Source organism: Choloepus didactylus (assembly GCF_015220235.1).
Source record: "Choloepus didactylus isolate mChoDid1 chromosome 25 unlocalized genomic scaffold, mChoDid1.pri SUPER_25_unloc1, whole genome shotgun sequence".
NCBI lineage: Eukaryota > Metazoa > Chordata > Mammalia > Pilosa > Megalonychidae > Choloepus > Choloepus didactylus.
Window position 1 is genome coordinate 6,370,235 of NW_023637606.1, and position 20,973 is coordinate 6,391,207.

At 39.3% G+C, this 20,973-nt stretch overlaps 1 protein-coding gene across 1 annotated transcript in view; it reads left to right on the forward strand.

The window, feature by feature from the left end:
- Positions 1–204: 204 nt before the first annotated feature.
- Positions 205–20,973, forward strand: part of LOC119525309 (adhesion G protein-coupled receptor E1-like) — a 60,749-nt gene continuing 39,980 nt past the window's right edge. The window contains exons 1-8 of the mRNA XM_037823997.1: positions 205–237; positions 7,263–7,354; positions 8,209–8,259; positions 9,093–9,215; positions 12,544–12,696; positions 15,707–15,795; positions 17,057–17,140; positions 19,100–19,277. Coding sequence (XP_037679925.1) covers positions 7,324–7,354; positions 8,209–8,259; positions 9,093–9,215; positions 12,544–12,696; positions 15,707–15,795; positions 17,057–17,140; positions 19,100–19,277 — 709 coding nt within the window. The 5' untranslated portion in view covers positions 205–237; positions 7,263–7,323. The remainder of the gene's footprint in view (positions 238–7,262; positions 7,355–8,208; positions 8,260–9,092; positions 9,216–12,543; positions 12,697–15,706; positions 15,796–17,056; positions 17,141–19,099; positions 19,278–20,973) is intronic.

Sequence of the window (20,973 nt, forward strand, 5' to 3'; positions counted from 1 at the left end):
CTGATGCACTTTAGGATGGACAGCTCTGGTAATGTACTATTTAACTTATTTTCTTAAAAAGAGAAGTAATGGACCCTGTATTATGCAAATTCCCAAACAACACCCTCAGTTCTCTCAGCCACCCAAAACACTCCTTGAGAAACTGGTGCTCCAGATAAGAAGCAATGTGTTTCCTCATGGGTTAGCTCTGAGAAACCAACAGACCGAGTGACCAGGAAGAACTTTAAATCTTTGGGGGTAAGTAGTAATGAGTTTATTGTCTTCCAATATAAAATAGAACATGGTTCAATTGTGATATTGTATCTAGACACAGGTTCTGGCTGTGAAATTTTTAAGGAGACTTGCTACATGCCCCGATGCTTTATTTTTTGAAAGCTTCTCTATAGGCTTCTATCTCCTTTTAATTTTCCATTTCTCCTTGGACAAGGAAATTAAACATTATGTGACAGTGTGGAATATACTGAGATGTGGTAGCAAACTGAAAGGAGTTGGTGAATTGTGAATTAAGGGGTTTAAGGTGGATTACAATGATAAAGCTTCAAGAAACAGAACCTGAAGCAAATGTAGCCTGTCACCAATTTGTAACTAAAAATGAGGAAAATGAAAAGATTTATTGAGTTGACCAATGTCACACAGGAAATTAGTATGACATGGTTTTTCACATGCCACATGCCTCACCTCAAAATAAACAAATCAGCTCATTAAATTTCATGTTTACAGTGGAAGAATTTTATGTTTTATTAATGTTCAAAGTGAAGAGATCAAGAGGTCAGTGTTTTTCCCCCAGCTGGTTGAGACTAACCGAGAGGGGTTTTCATAAAACCAAATCAGTGAATATCAACCAGCATTTTAAAAGAAGTGAAAAAGACTAAATGATAAATTATCAGATGGTTCATGTAAGAACACTGTTTGGTTAAACTCAGTTCAGTTTCACTATGTTGTCTTCTTTCTCTGAAATTCCCTTTCGGAATCTCTCTTATGTAAACTACTTTTTACTGTGGTTTATACCCCCAAATCTCTACAAATTAGCATTGCTAGCTATCTCTGCTGTTCTGAAAAAAATAGTATCATCTCTTTTACTTAATATACTTTGTTAAAATGGTTTCAAAAGAGGCTTCAAAAAGCAATTGCCACATAATATTCCATTGTGTGTATATATTACCTTTTGATTATCCATTCAATTGTTGATGAATACTTGGGTTTCTTCCATCTTTTGGCCATTGTGAATAATGCTGCTGCAGACATCAGGGTGAAAATATCTTCTTGAGCCCCTGCTTTCAGTTCTTTTGGGTGTATACTAATGGGTTTGCTGGGTCATGTGGTCAATTTAGCCTTAGCTTTCTGAGGAACTGCCATGGACTGTATACTTACAAGAATGTGTTTTCATGAACTGCAGCAAATGTTACATACCAATGCAAGGTGTTAGTAACAGGTTGATATTTGGGAATCCTGTATTTTATGCATGATTGTTTTGTCAGCCCACAACTGCACTAATAAAAAATACAATAAAACTGAAACGAGACAGATGAACTCATACGCATGGGGTTTCTTTCAATCCAGAAGGTGACCAAGCATAATTCTTCAAAGGGACACAGAATTCCCATTTAAAGAATTTGATTAATAATAAGGCAATGTTATCTACTGCAGATATTTCAAGGTGGTGATAACCTAGTTGTTCTTTTTAAAGGAAAAACTGTATTTTGAAGGTCTTCAGATAGAGGCTGTGGTCTTCACCTCTCCAAAGGTCATCACTGCCCACCAATAACCTCAATTATTCTACATGTCTACTCCATGGAGGCATTGGCACCTATAATTTGGAGTGGCAGCTATACATGGGGTTTGGGCTCAGGCAGACTTTGTCCAAATCTTAGCTATGTATTTTATTAGCAGTGTGTCTTTGAGTAAGAAATACAATATCTTTGAACTTTAATTCTTTTACCTGAAATGTGGGGGGATAGTGATAACATCTATATCATAGAGTAGTTATATACTTTCAATGAAATGATAGTTTTAAATCACTTAAAAATTGCTTGGACTATAGTAGAAGTTCCACAAATAAATTAGGCAGTGGTAATGGAAGGGACAAGAGAAGTCTTTTTAGCAAAGTTTGATTTACACCCAAGGTACCAAAGCATAAGGTACATAAGCCTGTTCAGGGTGGTCAGAAATCTGTGATTCCTCAGCAATGGGACTTCTCAGATCAGTGCTTCATTACTGCAGGGGCATCCCAGGACCCTTGTTAATTCTCACCACCACTGGGAGAAGGACGAGTCTTCAGCATGGAAAATCCTGGTTATAATGAGAGTCATGGAAGGAGCATGAGCCATCTCCATGAAACCAGCATCACCATCATCACCATTACTATCATGTTCACCATCATCACTGTCAATGCAACCAACACCACTGTCACCACCATCGCTACTATCACTACTACTACCATCATCACCACCAGCACCATCACAAGCACTACTACCACAATACCACCACTGTGACTACCAACACCAACACCACTACTACCACCATAATGACCAACAGGAACATCATCAACATCATGACCACCATCACCACCACCTATGCCACCATTACTACCACTAGCATCACTATTACCACCACCCTTCTGCAAATGCCATCACCAACACGAACACCAACACCAACATCACCATAGACACCATCACCACCACCATCACAAGTACCACCACCACCACCACGATCATGACCACCACCACCATCACAACCACCATTACCAATGCCAATACCACCAAAACAAGCACCACCACCACAAACAACATTGCCACCAACAACCCAACTGCCATCACCAACAGTGGAACCACTATCACTTCAAATACCAGAACCATATCTACCATCACCAACACCGCCACTGTGACCTCCATAACCAACACCACTACTACCACCATAATGACCACCGTGACCACCAACATCAGGACCATCACCACCACCCCCACCACCAAAACTATTATAAACACTAACATCATCACTACCACAACTGCCATCACCAACACCAACACTACAGCCAATAATACCACCATGGACACCATAACCACTGACATCAACATCACCACCACCATCACAACCAGCACCACCACTGCTACCACAATCAACATGACCGCCACCATCCTCAACAGCACCATCATGCCCAACACCACTGTTCCGGTTTGCTAATGCTGCCATGTTGCAAAACAACAGAAATGGATTGGCTTTTATAAAGGGGGTTTATTTGGTTACAAAGTTACAGTCTTAAGGCGATTAAGTGTCCAAGATAACGCATCAACAATAGGGTACCTTCATGGAAGGAAGGACAATGGTGTCCAGGAAAAACCTTTGTAAGCTGGGAAGGCACATGGCTGGCATCTGATGATCCCGGGTTGAGTTCCAGCTCCTGTCTCAGTTCCTGTGCATTCTTCAAAATGTTGCTTTTGGGGTGTTTTGTCCTCTCTTAGCTGTAGCTCTTCCAAAATGTCATTCTCAGTGGCTCAGAGTTCCTTCTATCTGTGAATTCCTTTATATGACTCCAGTGATTCAATTAACCCCCACCCTGAATGGGTGGGGCAACACCTCCATGGAAATGATCCAAACAAACGTTTCACTCACAGTTGATTGAGTTACATCTCCATGGAAACACCCAAAGGAGTCCAATCTAATCAACACTAATACATCTGCCCCCTGTAAGACTGCATCAAAAACATGGTGCTTTGGGGGACAAAATACATCCAAACTGGCACAACCACCAACACTAACACAGCCAACACTAACCCAACACCATCACCATCACCACTAAAAACATCTCAACCACTCCATTACCCAAGTTGCTACCACAATCACCACCACTACCATCATGACCACCAAAGTCACAACCATCATGACCACCAATAGCACCATGACTGCCGATACTGCTGCCACCACCAGCCCCACCACCACTATCAACAGCATACTGCCACCAATGCTACCACCTCCATTATGACCACCACCATCACCATGACCATCACCATCACTACCACCACCTATGACTATCATCACTATCATCGCTATCATCATGAGCACCTCCACCTTCACCACCATAATTATCAATCACCATTACCACCACGATCAGTGAGTTTACCTGCCAAGTTGGCTTAGAGATAGAGAGGCCACATCTGAGCAACAAAAGAGGTTCTCTGGGGGTGAGTCTTAGGCACAATTATCAGTATGTTAGCCTCTCCTTTGCAGTAACAGATTTCATAATGAAAAGCCCCAAGATCAAGGTCTTGGCCACTAAGCTGGTAGTCCCAAATGTTTTTGAGAATATCAGGAATTCCCCAGCTGGAGAAGTTTAATATTTATACCATTTTACCCAAATAACTCAAGGGGGCTTTTTGAATACTTTTTATTCTCTGCCCAAATTACTCTGGGTTGTATCTGGGCTTCATGCTAACCTGTACAAACCAACAAGATCTCATTTGCTAGTCAAAGTTCCATGTAATTAGGGTATTTGAGTAAACTGACCATACAAGTTAAATTACATAGTGTGCTACAGAAAATAAAGATTTTACACCATATAAACATCACTTCCTTTGATCCCATCCAGAAGGCCAAGTTTCAAAACAGTTAATATCATCCTCTACCCTTTAGTCTGATCTTCCCCAATCTCAACCAAGTCCATTTTGTTCATATCTTCAATCTTTTTCTCAGCCTCTTTAACAGGTGATTCATGGGGCAATGCTGACACTCACAGCTGCTGAATTCTGGCTCTGAGTTCCAGGTGCCAAATAGAAACCTGAATCACCACAGATCAATCATGTCACATACAAACAGTTCAAAATCTCAAAATTTAGAAATAACTGTTACAAATCATGAATAGATGTGACAGCTCTAAGAGTTTACAATCTAGAAATGTTTAAATAAACTTTCTGCTGATAACCCATGCTCCCAGATTCAATTTTCAGAGTTTGCATATTATTATTAGTCCATATTAGTGAGGCATTCTAATGTTTGTCTTTTCATTTCTGGCTTATTTCACTCTATCTACTGTCCTCTCAGTCCATTCACCTTGTTGCATACCTCAAAACTTCATTCCTTCTTGCTACTCCCTCATGCAAAAACATTCTTATATATCAAACTCATTGACTGCTCTAGGTTTCACTAAGTTATACAGTCCCAGTCTTTATCTTCCATCTTTCCTCCTGGTGTCATACATACCCCTAACCTTCCTCTTTCAACTGTATTCCTGGTCATCTTTTTTCAGTGTATTTACAATATTGTGCTACCCTCACACAGTATTGTGCTATCCATTTCTGAATCTACACAATCAATCCTCTAGAACATTCCACACTCCTTCAACATCAAATGCCCAATCTCTACCCTATTTCCATCTCCTGATATCTTCATTTCTACACTCTTCTCCAAACCAATCCCTCCTGTCTTTTTCTATCTGTCTGTAGCACTCCCTTTGGTATTTCCTGTAGAGGAGGTCTCCTTTTTATGAACCTGACAGTGTCTGTTTATCTTTAAATGTTTTAAACTCTCCCTCATTTTTGAAGGACAGTTTGCTGCATATAGGATTCATGGTTGGCAGTTTTTCTCTTTTAGTATCTTGAATATATCATACCACTGCCTTCTCATCTCCATGGTTTCTGCTGAGAGACCTGCAGTTAGTCTCAGTGAGCTTCCCTGGTATGTGATGGATTGTTTTTCTCCTGTAGCTTTCAGAATTCTCTTTTTGTCTTTGACATCTGAAAATCTAATTAGTAAGTGTCTTGGAATAGGTCTATTTGGATCAGTTCAGTTTGGGGTACACTGTGATTCCTGGACCTGTAATTTTATGTCTTTCATAAGAGACGGGAAATTTTCATTATTTCCTCTATTGTACTTTCTGACACTTTCCCCTTCTCTTCTCCTTCTGGAGAATATAGCACATATATTTGTGCATTTCATATTGTCATTCAGTTCCCTGAGACCCTGCTCACATTTTTCCATTCTTTTCCCTATATGTTCCTTTGTGTGCAGAACTTCAGAATTCCTGTCCTGCAGCTCACCGATCCTTTCTTCTGCCTCTCCAAGTCTGCTGTTGTATGCCTTCATTGTGTTTTTCACCTTTTCTATTGTGCCTTTTGTTTTTGCAAGCTTATGAATAAGTTATGCCATTTGTTTTTGCAAGCTTATGAATTCTTACTCATGATCACCCAGTGTTTTCTTTATCTCCAACTCTTTTGTCACATTCTCTCTCAACACGTTGATTTTATTTAAAAGGTTTGTTTGAACATCTATAATTCTTTGTTTCAACTCCTGAATCTCAGTTGAGGTGTTAGTTTCTTCCTTTGGCTGGGCCATATTTTCCTGCTTCCTGATGTGGCTCATGATTTTTTTCTGTCTAAGCATCAGATTTTCTTGATTAGTTTATTCTGTAGGTTGTTTTATCACTTTTGCCTACAGTTTTCTTGTTTGTTGACTTTGATCTCTATTTTTCCTTGTTTCTTTCCCTGGTCAGATGTCAGAATGGCTCTAACCCAGAGTCTTCTCTCCAAAATCAGGCACCCACCGTGGCCTGCCACAGGGATGGGAGGTAGGGACTGGGCCCTGCAGCAAGTTAACTGTGTGTGGTAATAGTACCAAATTATTTTGAAGTAAATCTTAGTCATCACATTATTTTACCTACAAAATTTTAATATGGATCTCTAAAATATTAGGACCCTTTTAAAAATAGTCACTTTATCATACCCATATCTTTCTTTAGGCTAGCCACTGAAATGACAGTTGAGGAAATGGAGGGTGACTTATCCATAAAATACTAACCATTGTTCCTTAATATCATCAAATATCCAGCTTGTAACCTTTTTAAGAAAACTATTTGTTTGAATTGGGATTTATTAAGACATTGCAATTGGTGGACATCATTCTAAATCTCTTTTAATCTAGTATCCACCTAGATTACCCTTAAATTTATCCCTTTTAAGACAAGCTGGGAAGTTTGTCCTATAGAGTTCCCCACAGACTGGATGTAACTGGTTGCAGTAGAACAGTATTTTAATTACCAGCAGACAGTCCATATGATGCATCTGTTGTTTCCCATTTGTTGTTATTATTGTTTCCAATAGGAAATTCTGCTATGATCATCCTTGGATGATCCTTTCTTTGAGATTATTTCCTTGAGGTAGAATTATTGTGTTGACAGATGTGCAGAAATTGAAGGGTTTTATAAACACCAGCCATGTGACTTCTACACTTCGCAACCATCAGGAGCTGGTTTTCATGGGGTTTACTGATTCTAGGAGCTCTCATCACATCCTGCCTGAAAAAGTTTCTTGGATTGTTGCTGCTGGTGTCAGTGCTATGGGAAGCTGGTGCCTGATCCTCTGTGCAGGTGAGTAGACTAAATAATTCCTCTAATTCCTCCCCATGCTACTGCATCCTAACTCAAGATGGCACTTCTCTGGTAATGACTGTGTACACCTGTACCACTAGAAACTTTCACACTGAGTCTCTTAGGATGGACTTCCCCCAAGTAGACCCCGAGGTAAGAACTTGGGTATAAGTAACTTATTTGGAGATAATCCCAGGAACTGCAAGTGAGGAGCAGAGGATGAGAGACAGGGATACTAGAAGAGCCAATGAAGTGTGGTTTAATGATGGGTTATATTTATGGGTAATTGGCTTTCAATCCTGAGGACTCTCTAAGAAATAGTCCGTCTTGCTTGTGCCTCAACTGAGCTGTTCTATAAGTGCACATGTACACTAGATTTTGAAGACTTAATACGCACTCAAAGAATATAATTTATTGTATTAATAATTAATATTTTTAATATATATATTAATATATATTCCATATTGAAATAACATCTTGGCACTATATGAATCAAATATATTATTAAAATTAATCTCACCTTTTGACTTTACTTTTTAAAATGTGGCTATCAGAAAATTTAGAAATATATATGTTGCTCATATTACATTTTTGTTGGGCAGTGCTAGACTTGGAGGAAAAGCTGAAGTAGCTGCTGGATTTTTCAAAATTGGAACATACAGGTGTCATGAGTTGTTCCTCTCATATCCCGATAATATATGATGACCTTTGTGACACTCATGTTTGTGCCCTGCCTGGAAGAATCTGGAGTGAAGTAGGATGAATGACTGGGCAGGGGGAGAAGAGGGCCCTCTCTAACCCAGGCTTGCCCAGGACATCCCCATCTGAACTATCCCCTCCTCTTTCTGTTCCAGGTGTCAGTGTCCTGCTGGCTCTGTCGGGTGTGAAAGGGAAGAATTCTGGAGGTGAGTGTACTCAAAGCCAAAGAGTAGGGAAAAGGAAATCAGGCTCTATAACCTGCTTCCAATGCATGGAAGAAGCCCTTTTCAGTGCAGCCAGCACTAAGTTCCTGCTGCCTTCTGCTATCTCCTTTATCTCCCAAGGAATTTTTCCTCTTCCTTTATTGTCACCATAATCAACTTCATTTATTTAGCCCCTTCATTGCACCAGGCATGAAGCTAAGAAAATTACATGCTCGATCTCATTTAATCCTCATAACTTTCTTGTAAAAAGGTACTGACCTTATCCACAATTGACCAATGACCCTCAACCCTCAGTGGAAGTGAAATGTGAGGGGAAATTGTTAATGCAGAGACCATTATCAAGCTACAATTTGAGTAACTGGGGCTTGAATTTCTGGCAAAATATTGGATATAATATGGAGCATGTACCTCAGAGTTTTGCCCCCAAGCGGAAGTAAGTTGGCTTTTTTATAAACTGACTTATTTCAACTGATTTAGAAATGAGTGTGTGTGGGGGGATTCCAGGGGATTTGGCATTATGCACTGGCCCCATGGTAAGGAAAGGGGACCCTGGTGGTCAGAGAACACCCTTAGTCAAAGAAATGCAAGTGCTCAAAGTTGTTAATTTTGGCTGTCGGGCAAAAGTGGTGACGGTATTCCCAGGTACCAAAAGCTTCTGTGCTGAGTCGTGGGATAACAGTAAAAAGGAAGCCTACAGAGCTGTTCCTACAAAGATCTCCTTCTGACCACTGTGTTCATTAACTTGTAGGTGCTCAATGAGTTTTTCTTGAATGAATGCATGTGTAAATAAATGAACGGAACTCTGTCCCCTGCAGCTTTCTGTCCTTCTTGCACGGAAAACGCTGACTGTCATAACAGTACCCACTGTGCTTGTAAAGATGGATTCCAGTCCAGGTCTGGGAGGAAATACTTCAGTGAGCCCTACGAGAAATGTGAAGGTAAATATACAATCCACACTCATTTTGGGGTCTGGAAGGGGTCGGGAACAACCTTCTATGCCCTATTGTCTAAGTTTTCTGGGGCTGTTTTGACAAATATACACTGGTTGGCTAAGCAACAGGAAACTTGCTCATGGTGTGGGAGGCTAGAGTCCAAAATCAGGGTGTTGGTAAGCCATGCTTTCTCCTGGAGTCTGTGCTGTTCTGGTGATGGCCATCCTCCATCACATGGTGATTCTTCTTTCCTCTGACTTCTGGCTTCTACTTCCCATGTCTAGTTTCCTTTTTTTATAAGGCCTCCATTCATATGGATAGAGGCCCATGCTGATTGAATTCTGTCTCAATAAACAGGATCTTTGAAGAGCTCACACAGAAATTAGCCCACCCTTTAACTAATAATAACATCCTCAAAAGTCCTTTTTACAATTTGCTAAAGTTGCTGGAATGCAATATACCAGAAATGAGTTAGCTTTTTCAATGGGGATTTATTGGGTGTCAAATTTACAGTTCTAAGGCCCTGAAAATGTCCAAATTAAGGCATCAAGAGGAAGATACCTTCTCTGAGGAAAGTCTCCCCACATCCAGGGATCCTTTGTCACATGGGAAGGCACATGGCGATGTCTGCTGGTCCTTCTTTCCTGGTTCTGGTTTCAAAGGCTGTCTCCAAATGTCTCTAGGCAATTCCCTCTCAGCTTCTCTATGCTCTGTTTCTGTGGTTCCTTCTTGCTTCTCACAGGGCATTTACTTTCTTAGCTTCTCTGAGATCTCTGAGTTTCATCTTCTTTTATCCTCTCATGGAGGACTCCAGCAAGGGGATTAAGACCCACCTTGAATGGGCTGGGTCACATTTCTATGGAAACAACCTAATCAAAACATCCCAACCAACAATAGATCTGCACACACAGGGACAGATTAAGAGAACATGGCCTTTCATGGGGTACATAACAGCTTCAAACCAGCACCATCCTATTTACAAATGAGTTCTCATGCACAGAATGCAGGTTAAGATTTGAACAGGTCTTGCTGGGGCACATGCTTCCATCCCTTACACCCAAACACTGTGTTACATAGAGGTATTGGTGTAAAATATTACAAATTGGAAAATATCAGGGGTGGCTCAATAGCTTCAGAGAAGCCCCTTGCACTTATAACCCTCTTACCCTCATCATACCATCCACTGGTTCTTCTGCAAAGGAAGGGAGAAATCCCAAGACACTAACTCTAAAGCACTGAGGTCATCTTCCCTGCAAACTCCATAGGGCAGGGATCATATATGCTTGTTCATCACCATGTCCTAGAACAGAGAACAATGCAGGCACATATTAGACACCCAATGAAAAGTGTTGACTAAAGGAACAAATAAGTGAGTTATTATCTTGACACTCTCATTTGCTTCAGCAAAATGGTGAAGCAGAAAATGGTCAAGTATAAAGGGTGTATTTATTTATTAAACTTTTAATTTTTAAATGATTTTAACTTAAAGAAATGTTTGGCAGTGAGTTCCATAAGGCCATCCATCCATTTAACCTAATGTTAACAGCTTATATGACTGTAGTACTGTCTTAGTTTGCTAATGCTGGAGAATGCAAAACACCAGAGATGGATAGGCTTTTATAAAACGGGGGTTTATTTCACTAAACAATTAGTCTTAAGGCCACAAAGCATCCAAGGTAACACCTCAGCAATCGGGTACCTTCACCGGAGGACGGCCAGTGGTGTCCGGAAAACCTCTGTTAGCTAGGAAGGCAGCTGGCATCTGCTCCAAAGCTCCGGCCTCAAAACGGCTTTCTCCCAGGACGTTCCTCTCTAGCAAGCTTGCTTCTCTTCAAAACATCACTCCCAGCTGCACTCTCTTTCTTCCCCCAAGTCAGCTCATTTATATAGCTCCACCGATCAAGGCCCACCCCGAATGGGTGGGACCACGCCTCCATGGGAACATCTCATCAAAATTATCTCCCACAGCTGGGTGGGGCACACTCCAAGAAAATCTAACCAGCACCAAAACGTCTGCCCCACACAAGACCACAAAGATAATGGCATTTGGGGGACACAATACATTCAAACTGGCACAAGTACCATGATCAAATCCAGGAAATAAATATTGGTTCAGGCTATTGAATTTATTGACATTTCACCAATTTGTCTCCTAATGTCATTTTTCTGCTCCAAAAATGCTTCCTGGGTCCCACATTGCATTTAGTTATCATTTCTCCCTTGTCTCCTTCAATCTGTGCAGCTCCTCATTCTTTCCTTATATTTCATACCCTGACACTTTGATAATACATTATACTCTTTTGCACTTTGCATTTTCATTTGTGTATCCAAGGTATCACTCCAAATCAGTTCATAGAGAGCTTCCCCATTCTTCTTTTCAGCTGTCTAGTCCTCCTTTGTGTGAATGCACCATAGTTTATTCAACTATCTCTTATGTATGGGAATTTAAGTAGTTTCCCATATTTGTGGGAGATGTGTCTTTAGGGTAGAGTCTTAGAAGTGAGATGGCTGAGTGAAAAGGTTTGTACACAGATTCTCCAAAGTCACTTGAGGTTTTGCACCAGTTTGCATTCCCTCCTGCATTGTATGAGCACCTCTTTCCCCACAGTTTTGCCCATGGAATGCATTGTTGTACTTTAAAGTTTTGCCAGTTGGCTAGGTAAGAAATGATATCTCAATATCGTTTTCATTTTAGCCTCTAATTAGGAATAATCTTGAATTTTTTGATAGTTTAGAGGGCCATTTTTACATATTTTTATGTCAATTGTTTGCTCCTGTGTTTCTCTACATTTTTTTCTGTTGGGCTTTCAAAAAGCTGTCTCTCAATTTTTAAACTAATAAATCACAGGTATTAGCCCTTTGTCTGCAGTATATATAGCAAATATTTTATCCCAGTTTGTTAACTGTCTTTTGAATTTGCTTATATAATACTGTTTTTGCCTTGCAGTTAATTTTAAAAATTTTTATGTAGACAAACTCATCAAGGGACTTGAGTCATAATTAGAAAGATTTTCCATATACTGCATTTGAACAGGAAGTCACTAATGTTTAATTCATGTGCTCGTATGGCATCATTTTTATATTAAATCTCTTATCAACCTAGAATTTATTCTTCAGAATGGTATAAAGTATGGGTCTCATTTTATCTCATTAAAATCTACCCTTACCCCAGCAACTTAGAAACCACCTTTATCATATACTAGAAGTTCATATGCCCTTGGTGGTATTTCTGGACTTGGATTTTATCTTTTAGTCTATTTTACTCTTCATGCAAAGGAATAAGGTATGTATAGTTCCAGAGAATAAAAACAGGTATTGTTTTCTTGATTCACAGATATTGATGAGTGTGTGACTGGGCTGGCAAATTGCAGGCAGAGAGCATACTGCAAAAATACAAATGGAAGTTTCTACTGCAGCTGTCTTATAAAATATCTTCTCTTTGACTGGTTGGCTAGTTTCATTGACTTTGATTATACAGAGTGTTATGGTAAGAACCTTCTAATATTCTTTCCACCATGCAAAAGGAAGGGGGAGAGGCTTTGAGAACTCCACCAACTTCAGGCTATGTTAAGAGAGCAGGGCTCTGTCATGGCCTTGTCCTTCATCCTCCATTGTCTCTGTTGATATTTTCATGGAAGTTCCCATCCAAGAGCATGATGTCAATCACCATCTTTAGGTAGATGCCTTAGAAATTTTTATCTCCAGTCTGGGTCTGTTTGCTGGGCTTTCAAAAACACTTCTCTAATTTTCAACTGGACTTCTCTACTTGTTTGTCCCTCACTCACTTTAAATTCAATTTCTATGTCTATATATCTTGATATACAGTAAAAACGATAGGTTAATGAAGTACCTGTGATTCTAGTCCAATGTCGGGGTTTATTCTAGCTTCTTTTCTTTTCTTATTTGTAATTTCTTTGTCTGACAAGGAAAAACCTGGTTTGCACTATCCACAAACTAATTCCTTATTTCTTCAATCCTAGTAAAAATTCAATGTTTTGAGTTAGATTGACTTGAATTCAAGCCCTAGCTCTATCGTTTGCTGCATGAATATTTGTTAATGTACTGACTTCTATATGCGTCATTTTTAAATATGAAAAATAATAGTATCCACTGTATTAGTTATCATTTGCTGTGTAAAAAAATTCCCAATATTTTGCAGCTTAAAACCACAGATATTTATTATCTCACCATTTCTGTGGGTCAGGAATCCGGGCACAGCTTAGCTGGTACCTCTGTTTCAGGGTGTCTCATATCTGCAGTCAAGGTGTTAGTTGGAGCTGGGTTCTCATCGGAAGGCTTAACTGTGGAATGATCTCCATTTAAGCTATCTTCGATGGTTACTGGCAGGGTTCATTTCCTTGAAGGACTAGATTCCTTTGTGGTGGTTGGCAGGAGGCTGCCTCAGTTCTTGGATATGCAGGACTCTTTAGCTTGTCTTATCATGGCACGCATGTGAGATGGGCCTGAAAGAGAGTAGGAACATGACAAACGTCACCATCTTCTATAACCTTGTCTCAGAGAGGACATCCCACTACATCCCATTATCCCCATTATCTTTTCTGTATTCTATTCATCTGTCCACCAGAGAGTGAATCACTAGGAGTGTAGGTTCCATCAAAATTCCCTTTTAAATTTCTACTGTAGAAGACATTTTACACTTCTTAGAAGGGAATTAAGATGGACTGGCGAGCATCAAGGAAGAACCCAACTTGTAGATGGTAGGAAGAAGGAATGTGAGATGGGCCCTTTCCTTTCCCATATTCCATTTTAATGGCTACCTTTCTGTCCTAGAGAATATCAGTGAGATAACATGGTCACCTTTGTCAGTGACCCAGAGTTCATCAGTGAACATTTTGGTGAGTGTGGCAGAACCTGGGCTTGGAAAACATCTGGTTGCACTTACTAAGCTATTCTCTTGCTCATACACTACCATGGCTCCCTATGACTTTCAGGATAGGGCATTTCTCTACTGGGAGTGATTATTTTTCCCTACCACATGGGATATTGCCAACATTGGGAGACATTTCTGGCTGCCACAATGAATGGGAAATTGTGCTGAAGATATCTACTGGACTGAGTCCTGGGATGATGTCATACATCTTACAATGCACAGGACAGATCCCCAAACAAAACATCATCTGGTCCCAAATGTCAACAGTGCTGTTCAAGAATCTGCATCAAACACTTAGCGCCTCAATCCCAATACTTCACACCTTACCTTTCCCCATGAAATTCATTCTTTGTAGGTTCCAGATGTCTCATGCTCTAAGTCTTCATGTTCTTATAAATCAAATGGGGCTAATGATATGAACTTTGCAGAGCTGTGTGTGATAAATGAGGAAACACAAATCAGGTTGATGGCACAGAGCATAGCACCTTAATACTTTTTGCTGCCTTCTGGGATCACCCAATCACACCTACCCATATTCCTGGTTTCTTAAATTTCAGAAAACTTCTAGCTAATTAGTTTTATTTCTTTGAAAGAATAATGTGAATGACAATGAACACAAAAAGGACATTGCAATAACGACTTCCCAGCCACTTCCACGTGTGGAGTTGACGAGACAGAATGAGAGGCTTCCTTCTCCAGGAAAGCACAGAAATTCAGTCCTGGGCAGAGGTAAGAAACACGGAGCTAGCTCCCCGAATGGCCATGATAAATGACTGTGCATCCTGGCATTGTTATCTTTCTTCACTTTTGAGGATTTAAACTGTTAGACCCTCTTAGGTGGATAAGAATGGTCTTCATTGGGGTTTGCCAGAATTAAGGGGAATGAAAGACCCCAGTGTAGAGTACCATAGTATCAGTTATTTCCTTAATTGAAAGATAACATATATACAAAAAAGTGAGAACTTTCAAATTAAATTTAACAAGCAGTATATAGTAAATTTCAAAGAATGCTATGGGTCCCAGTTCCACCATTTCAGTCCTTTCCTTCTAGATATTCTAATAGTACATCAACTAAGAAAAAGAAAAATTATTTCAAGAACATCAACCCGTTGTGTCCCTGTTCCCATAATGTCAACAACTCTTTTCCAATGAACAAATGAGGGTGGTCACTGCCTAGACATCCCTGAATTTGGGAAAGTGATTAAACTAGAGGAAGGGGTAGCAACAGACAAGACAGAATTTAACAAAGGATTATGAATACTGAATCTCTATTACTTTAAATGAATTTTCCATATATATATATATATATATATATATATATATATATATATATATCCATAAACAACACCTTGCTTAGTTTGGCTTGCTTTGGAGTTCTTTAAGAATGATATCACACTATGTATAACGTGTACTCTTTTCTGAAATACTTTTTCATTCAATACCATGTCTCTCAGAATCCATCATGTATTGTGTCACTGTACTTTGTTCCTTTTCACCATTGTGTGTTAAGGTCATGGGTAGGATTTAAGAGGGGTGATGTAATCAGATTTGGCTTTAATCATATCTTGCTGTGGTTCAAGTTTCTATGCTTTTGTTCTATTCCTAGGAAGTGTATTCAGAGGGAAAGAAAGCATGATATCCAACAACAAGCACATACAACGCTGCCAAAGGAAAGCAGCAACAGAGCTAGGAACTGTAAGTTTCCTAGCTTCTGAGGTTTTCCTAGAAGCCATTTAATCAGGATACTACTGTTGAATTCTAACCAAATGGTCAAAACAGCAGTGGATTAAACTGCACAGATATTTATTTTAACCTCTGTAACAACCTGAGTATAAGCTGCTAGGATGTCTCCATAATGTTCTGCCATCCTCCTCACAAGACTCCTATTTGGTGGTCCAAGTTGGCTCGTCCAGCCCCTGACATCACTTCTGAATTCCAGCTGGTGGAAAAGGGATGGGGAAGGGAACTGCACAGCCCTTCCCTTTAAGTGGATGTACTAGAAGTTACCTGTATCACTTCTGCATCTACATCATTGTACAAAAATTAGTAACATGTTCACACCTAGCTGCAATGGAAACTGGAAATGAAAGACATTTGCCTGCCTATCATTTAAGGTATTTTTAAAATTAAACATCCAGGCAAAGAGGTGTTTTCATTTCTTGACTCTAAGAAGTTATCCCCATGAGTGAAAAGACTCAATGACCATCTTCAGAAATCGGTGTCACTATTAGAAATCTGAGCTTACAAGTTGTCTTTGGAATACCACTGGCTCTGACCACTGCTCTTTTCCTTCTTGTGGTAACTTAAGATAAAATTCACCATTTTAAAACATTATAAAGCCTTCATTTTTGGCATTTTGTCCTTTCTTAAGATGTGCAAGCATTACCACTATCTAAATTTTCAAGAACATTTTCATTTCTCCATAAGGAAACCATGTTCCTATTAGTGATTATTCTCCATTACCCTCTCCACAAGCCCTAGGCAACCATGAATCTACTTTCTGTCTCTATGGAATTACTCATGTTGGATATTTCCTATTAATGCAATCATATAATATTTGTCCTTTTGTGCCTGGCTTATTTCACTTACTATGTTTCTGAGGTTTATCCATGTTGTACCATGTGTCAGTACCTTACTCCTTTTTGTGGGTGAATACTATTTTCATTGGGCCACTGCTTTTTTTTTTCATATATTTCACCATCCATTGAAGCAAATGAATAGTTATGCTGTTTGTTTATGACTGCTTTTCTAATTCTTGGAAGACAGAGGTGAGTGATTCCAATTCTGATCAAGTAGTAAGTTTTCATTTCACTGAGTATTCTAGAGACTCACCACACCTCAGGAAGCACTGAGAACCTCTGTGCAGGTTTGGTTGTCCAGCCCCCATACTGGGAGATCACATGCTTGTGGGATAGATGGACCAATACTCACAAAGAATCTTTCCTCTGGGGCATAGGTTTCCTTCTGTGCACAAATGAACACGGCCTTCAGAATTCTGGATGATGCCTGGAGCAACCAAACCACCACCGTTTCTCTGAAGGTAATGACGGAGTCTTCTTCCCTAATCATGTTTTGAATTTTGAACACCTTGGGGACACTTTGGGTGCAGAAAGACTCTTCATAGTCAATGGGATATGGGTTAACATTTAATTAAAAATAGTTGTAAACTTTTTAAAACTACCATACAGTTAAATTGACTTTTTTGTTTGTACAGTTCTGTGAATTTTATCATGAGAAGATTTGTATAACCACTTCAACAACCGGGAAATAGAATAGGTCCAGGTCCATTACCCCAAGACACTCCCTCATGCTGCCCCATAATTTCCTACTTCCCGTAAATCCCCAATCTGTTCTCTCTCACTATAGTTCTGTCTTTTCAAGAATGTCATATAATGCAACCACACACTATGTAGCCTTCTGAGTCTGGCTTCTTTCACTCAGCATAATCCATTTGAGATTTATCCATATTGTTGTGTATATCAATAGCTCCATTATGATTATTTACTATTAGTGACATTTAGTACATTCCTAATATTGTGACATCATCACCACTCTCTACTTCCAGAACAATTCCAACACCCCAAAAAGGAAATACTGTGCCCTTTTAATCAGTCACTCCTCATTATCCCCTTCTCTCAGCCCCTGGCAACCATTAATCTACTTTCTATCTCTATGGATTTTCCTATACTTAGCATTTCATATAATTGGAATCATACAGTAATTGTCCTTTTGTGACTGGCTTCTTTCACTGAGCATCATGTTTTCAAGTTTAATGCATATTGTAGGGTGGATCAGCACTTCATTCCGTTTTATTGCTGAGCATTATCCCATTGTATGCATGGACCCCAGCATGTTTATCCTTTCATCTCTTAAAGGGCATGTGGATTTTTTCCAACTTTTGGAGATTGTGATAGAATTGCTCTAGAGATTCATGTACAGGTGTTTATGGAAACTTAAGATTTCTTTTCTCTAGGGAAAAACCTTGGTGTGGGATTTCTATGTCATTGCAGTTATAGATATCAAAACAGTTTTTCTTAAATCTTAAGTTGAACATATGGATTTTGCTATTAGATTTATAATTTTGATTATTTTTGTATGGAAATAAGAATACTTTTCATTTATAATTAAATTAAACTTAATTCATTAGTGTAACATATTAATAAAATATACATTCATTCATAGGTTATTCAGATTAAATTTCCATAAATAATTGTCCCTGTTTAGAAATGTAGTTAAATTCACACAAATATTTATGATATATTTACAAATATTCAATCTCCCTAATTATTAAATGGGGAAGATTTGCAAATCTAACAAATGACATCTTCAGGCTCTTACAAGCTCATAAATTCTATCAATCAACCAATAATAAATTCAGACTCTTTAAACATTCAATGTTTATAAATAAGCACATTCTCTTAAAATGCTCATATTAAAACCACAGATCAAATTGCTTTCTAGTCATTTATATATCCTCTATGAAGAAATGTCTATTCATGTCTTTTAACCATTTTAAAATAAGTAGTTTGACCCTTTATGGTTGAAATGTAGGATTTCTTTATATATTCTCTATTGTAAAACCTTATGGGAGATGTGGTTTCCAAATACTACCTTCAAAAATATTCCATTATTTATTTTCATCATAATTTATTTAATCAATCTGCTGGATATTCAGTGAGGCTTCCCCAATTTTTCCTATCACAGAGAATAGTGAAACAAATATATTTGGACAATATCCTTACACATTTAAAAATACTTCCTGAAAGGAAATTGCTGGATTGAAACATATGCACAATTGACACTCCTATAGGTGCTAATTTACTGCACTTCATAAAGCTTATGTTAAGTTGAATTTTCAATGGACTTCTTGATGCACTTTTTCACTGGGCAGTAGTGTATATACTCCCCATCCATTTTCCTGATAAGAGAGGACACTTGTTATTTCGTTGCTGAGAGAGAGAACGAGAGAGAGAGGAAAAGAAAGCTTTTTTTCTTGCAGGAAACGGCTGAGAGCTTTGGCACTGTGCTTGAACAAACACACACATGGTCCACCTTTACCAAGGAAGAGACATCCACCATGGCCACGGTCTTGCTGAAGAGTGTGGAGAGTATCATGTTGGCTGCTTTTCTGAAACCATCAGTGAATGCCAGTCAGACAATTCAGAGTGAATATTTAGGTAGGGCATATCCTTCATGTCAAGGTCATGCCCACATACTTTTTCTGTGGTGTGACCTTGACAGTGTTATTCTCCATAACTTTCCTACCTAACCATTTTCCCACCTGTTTCAAATACCTGAACTCACAGCCATGCCACTCTAATCATGTTAACATCTCCCATTTACGGAGTTATTTCTGGGTCCCAGGCACTGTGCGAAGAATGTGTCATTAATTTATTCAAGAAATATCTGTTGATTGCCTACTACATGTCAGCTCTCCCTTCTGGGCTCATGGTAGGACTGTACATCCTGGCTGATTTGGAGTTAGATGGGACTTGTGACTTTTTCAGACAAATGAATTGTGAATGGAAATGTCTAGACCTTTCTGTCCCTGTGCTATCATAACTTGCAATATTCCAGATCATAGACGTTCTCTTTGTTGGTCCCAGAGTTAGGACACAGAGAGCAGAGCCCCAAGTCAGGTTACTATGGACACACAGCACTAACGGGAAATAAACTGGTATCATGAATGCTCAGAGATTTGGGGGTTGTTTGTTACTGCTGCATGACTGACCCTGTCATGACTGATACAACTTTGGCATTACAGCCCTCAGCATGCATGATCATTGACTCCTTGGGCATATTGGGTGCTTTCAGCATTTTCTAGCAGCACACCACTTTTATAACGTAGCCCTATCCTAACAGTGTCCAGAAAGCTAAGAGTTGCAAGTACAATATTTTGTGGACTTTCACCAGTAGTAAATAAATCTTTCCTTAAACACCTTATATTTTACTGAGGTGATTCAGACAACAACCAGACACCTGGTATATCAGGTGGACACAATTATATTGAGAAAAACAGAGAAGACTAAGGGTAGGTTAGAGCAGGTGAGGCTAGGGTGCGAGGATTATTATTGAATAATGTATGTTCAGGGGAAGCTTCATTGATAAGGCAGTTTTTTGGCAAACATCTGAAGGAAGGGGGCATACAAATATCTAGCAGAAGATCAAGGGAATGAACATAGGGTGATTCAGGGATCAACAAAGACTCATATTGCTGAAATGAAATAGGGGATGATGAAAGCAGTAGGAAAGGATTTTGTAGGTAAATGCAGGGAATTTGGATAATATTTGGGAGTAAGATGAGGTGGGAGCATTGGAGAGTTTTGAGAATAAACAACGCATCATCTGGCTTATATTTTTATAAGCTTACTCCAGTTATATGATCTATTTTATTCCAATGAAGGACCAATGTATTTGGATCTGCAATTATTGCCATATTACAGGTGAAATATCAGGTGCTAAGAGAGGTTAACTCGTTGCTCATAGATACTCAATTGGTGAATGGCTGAACTGGACTCTTAGCTCCATCTGACTTCAGAACCTGATCTCTGTCCAACATGCTGAGGTTGCTCCAGTTCCTTCCCATCATTCCCTATGGCTTTTAAAAACTTCTCTAAATTTGTAGTGCCAGAATACAACACCCTGTCTTCTTCTACCACAGCTGACTTCAAGCCCATCTTTACCTGATACTGTTTCCCTCCCTAAGATGTGAGAGCTCAGTCCTAAAGCTCCATCTGTGTTTACCCATTGGTGCTATCATCCCCTTATCTTTCACCAGAGGCTTCAAGACGTGTCCCATGATAACTGGTGTTTCCATTCTTCCCTGTGCTTGCAACCATGGGTTTGCACCTTTGATGGACAGAAATCAAACTC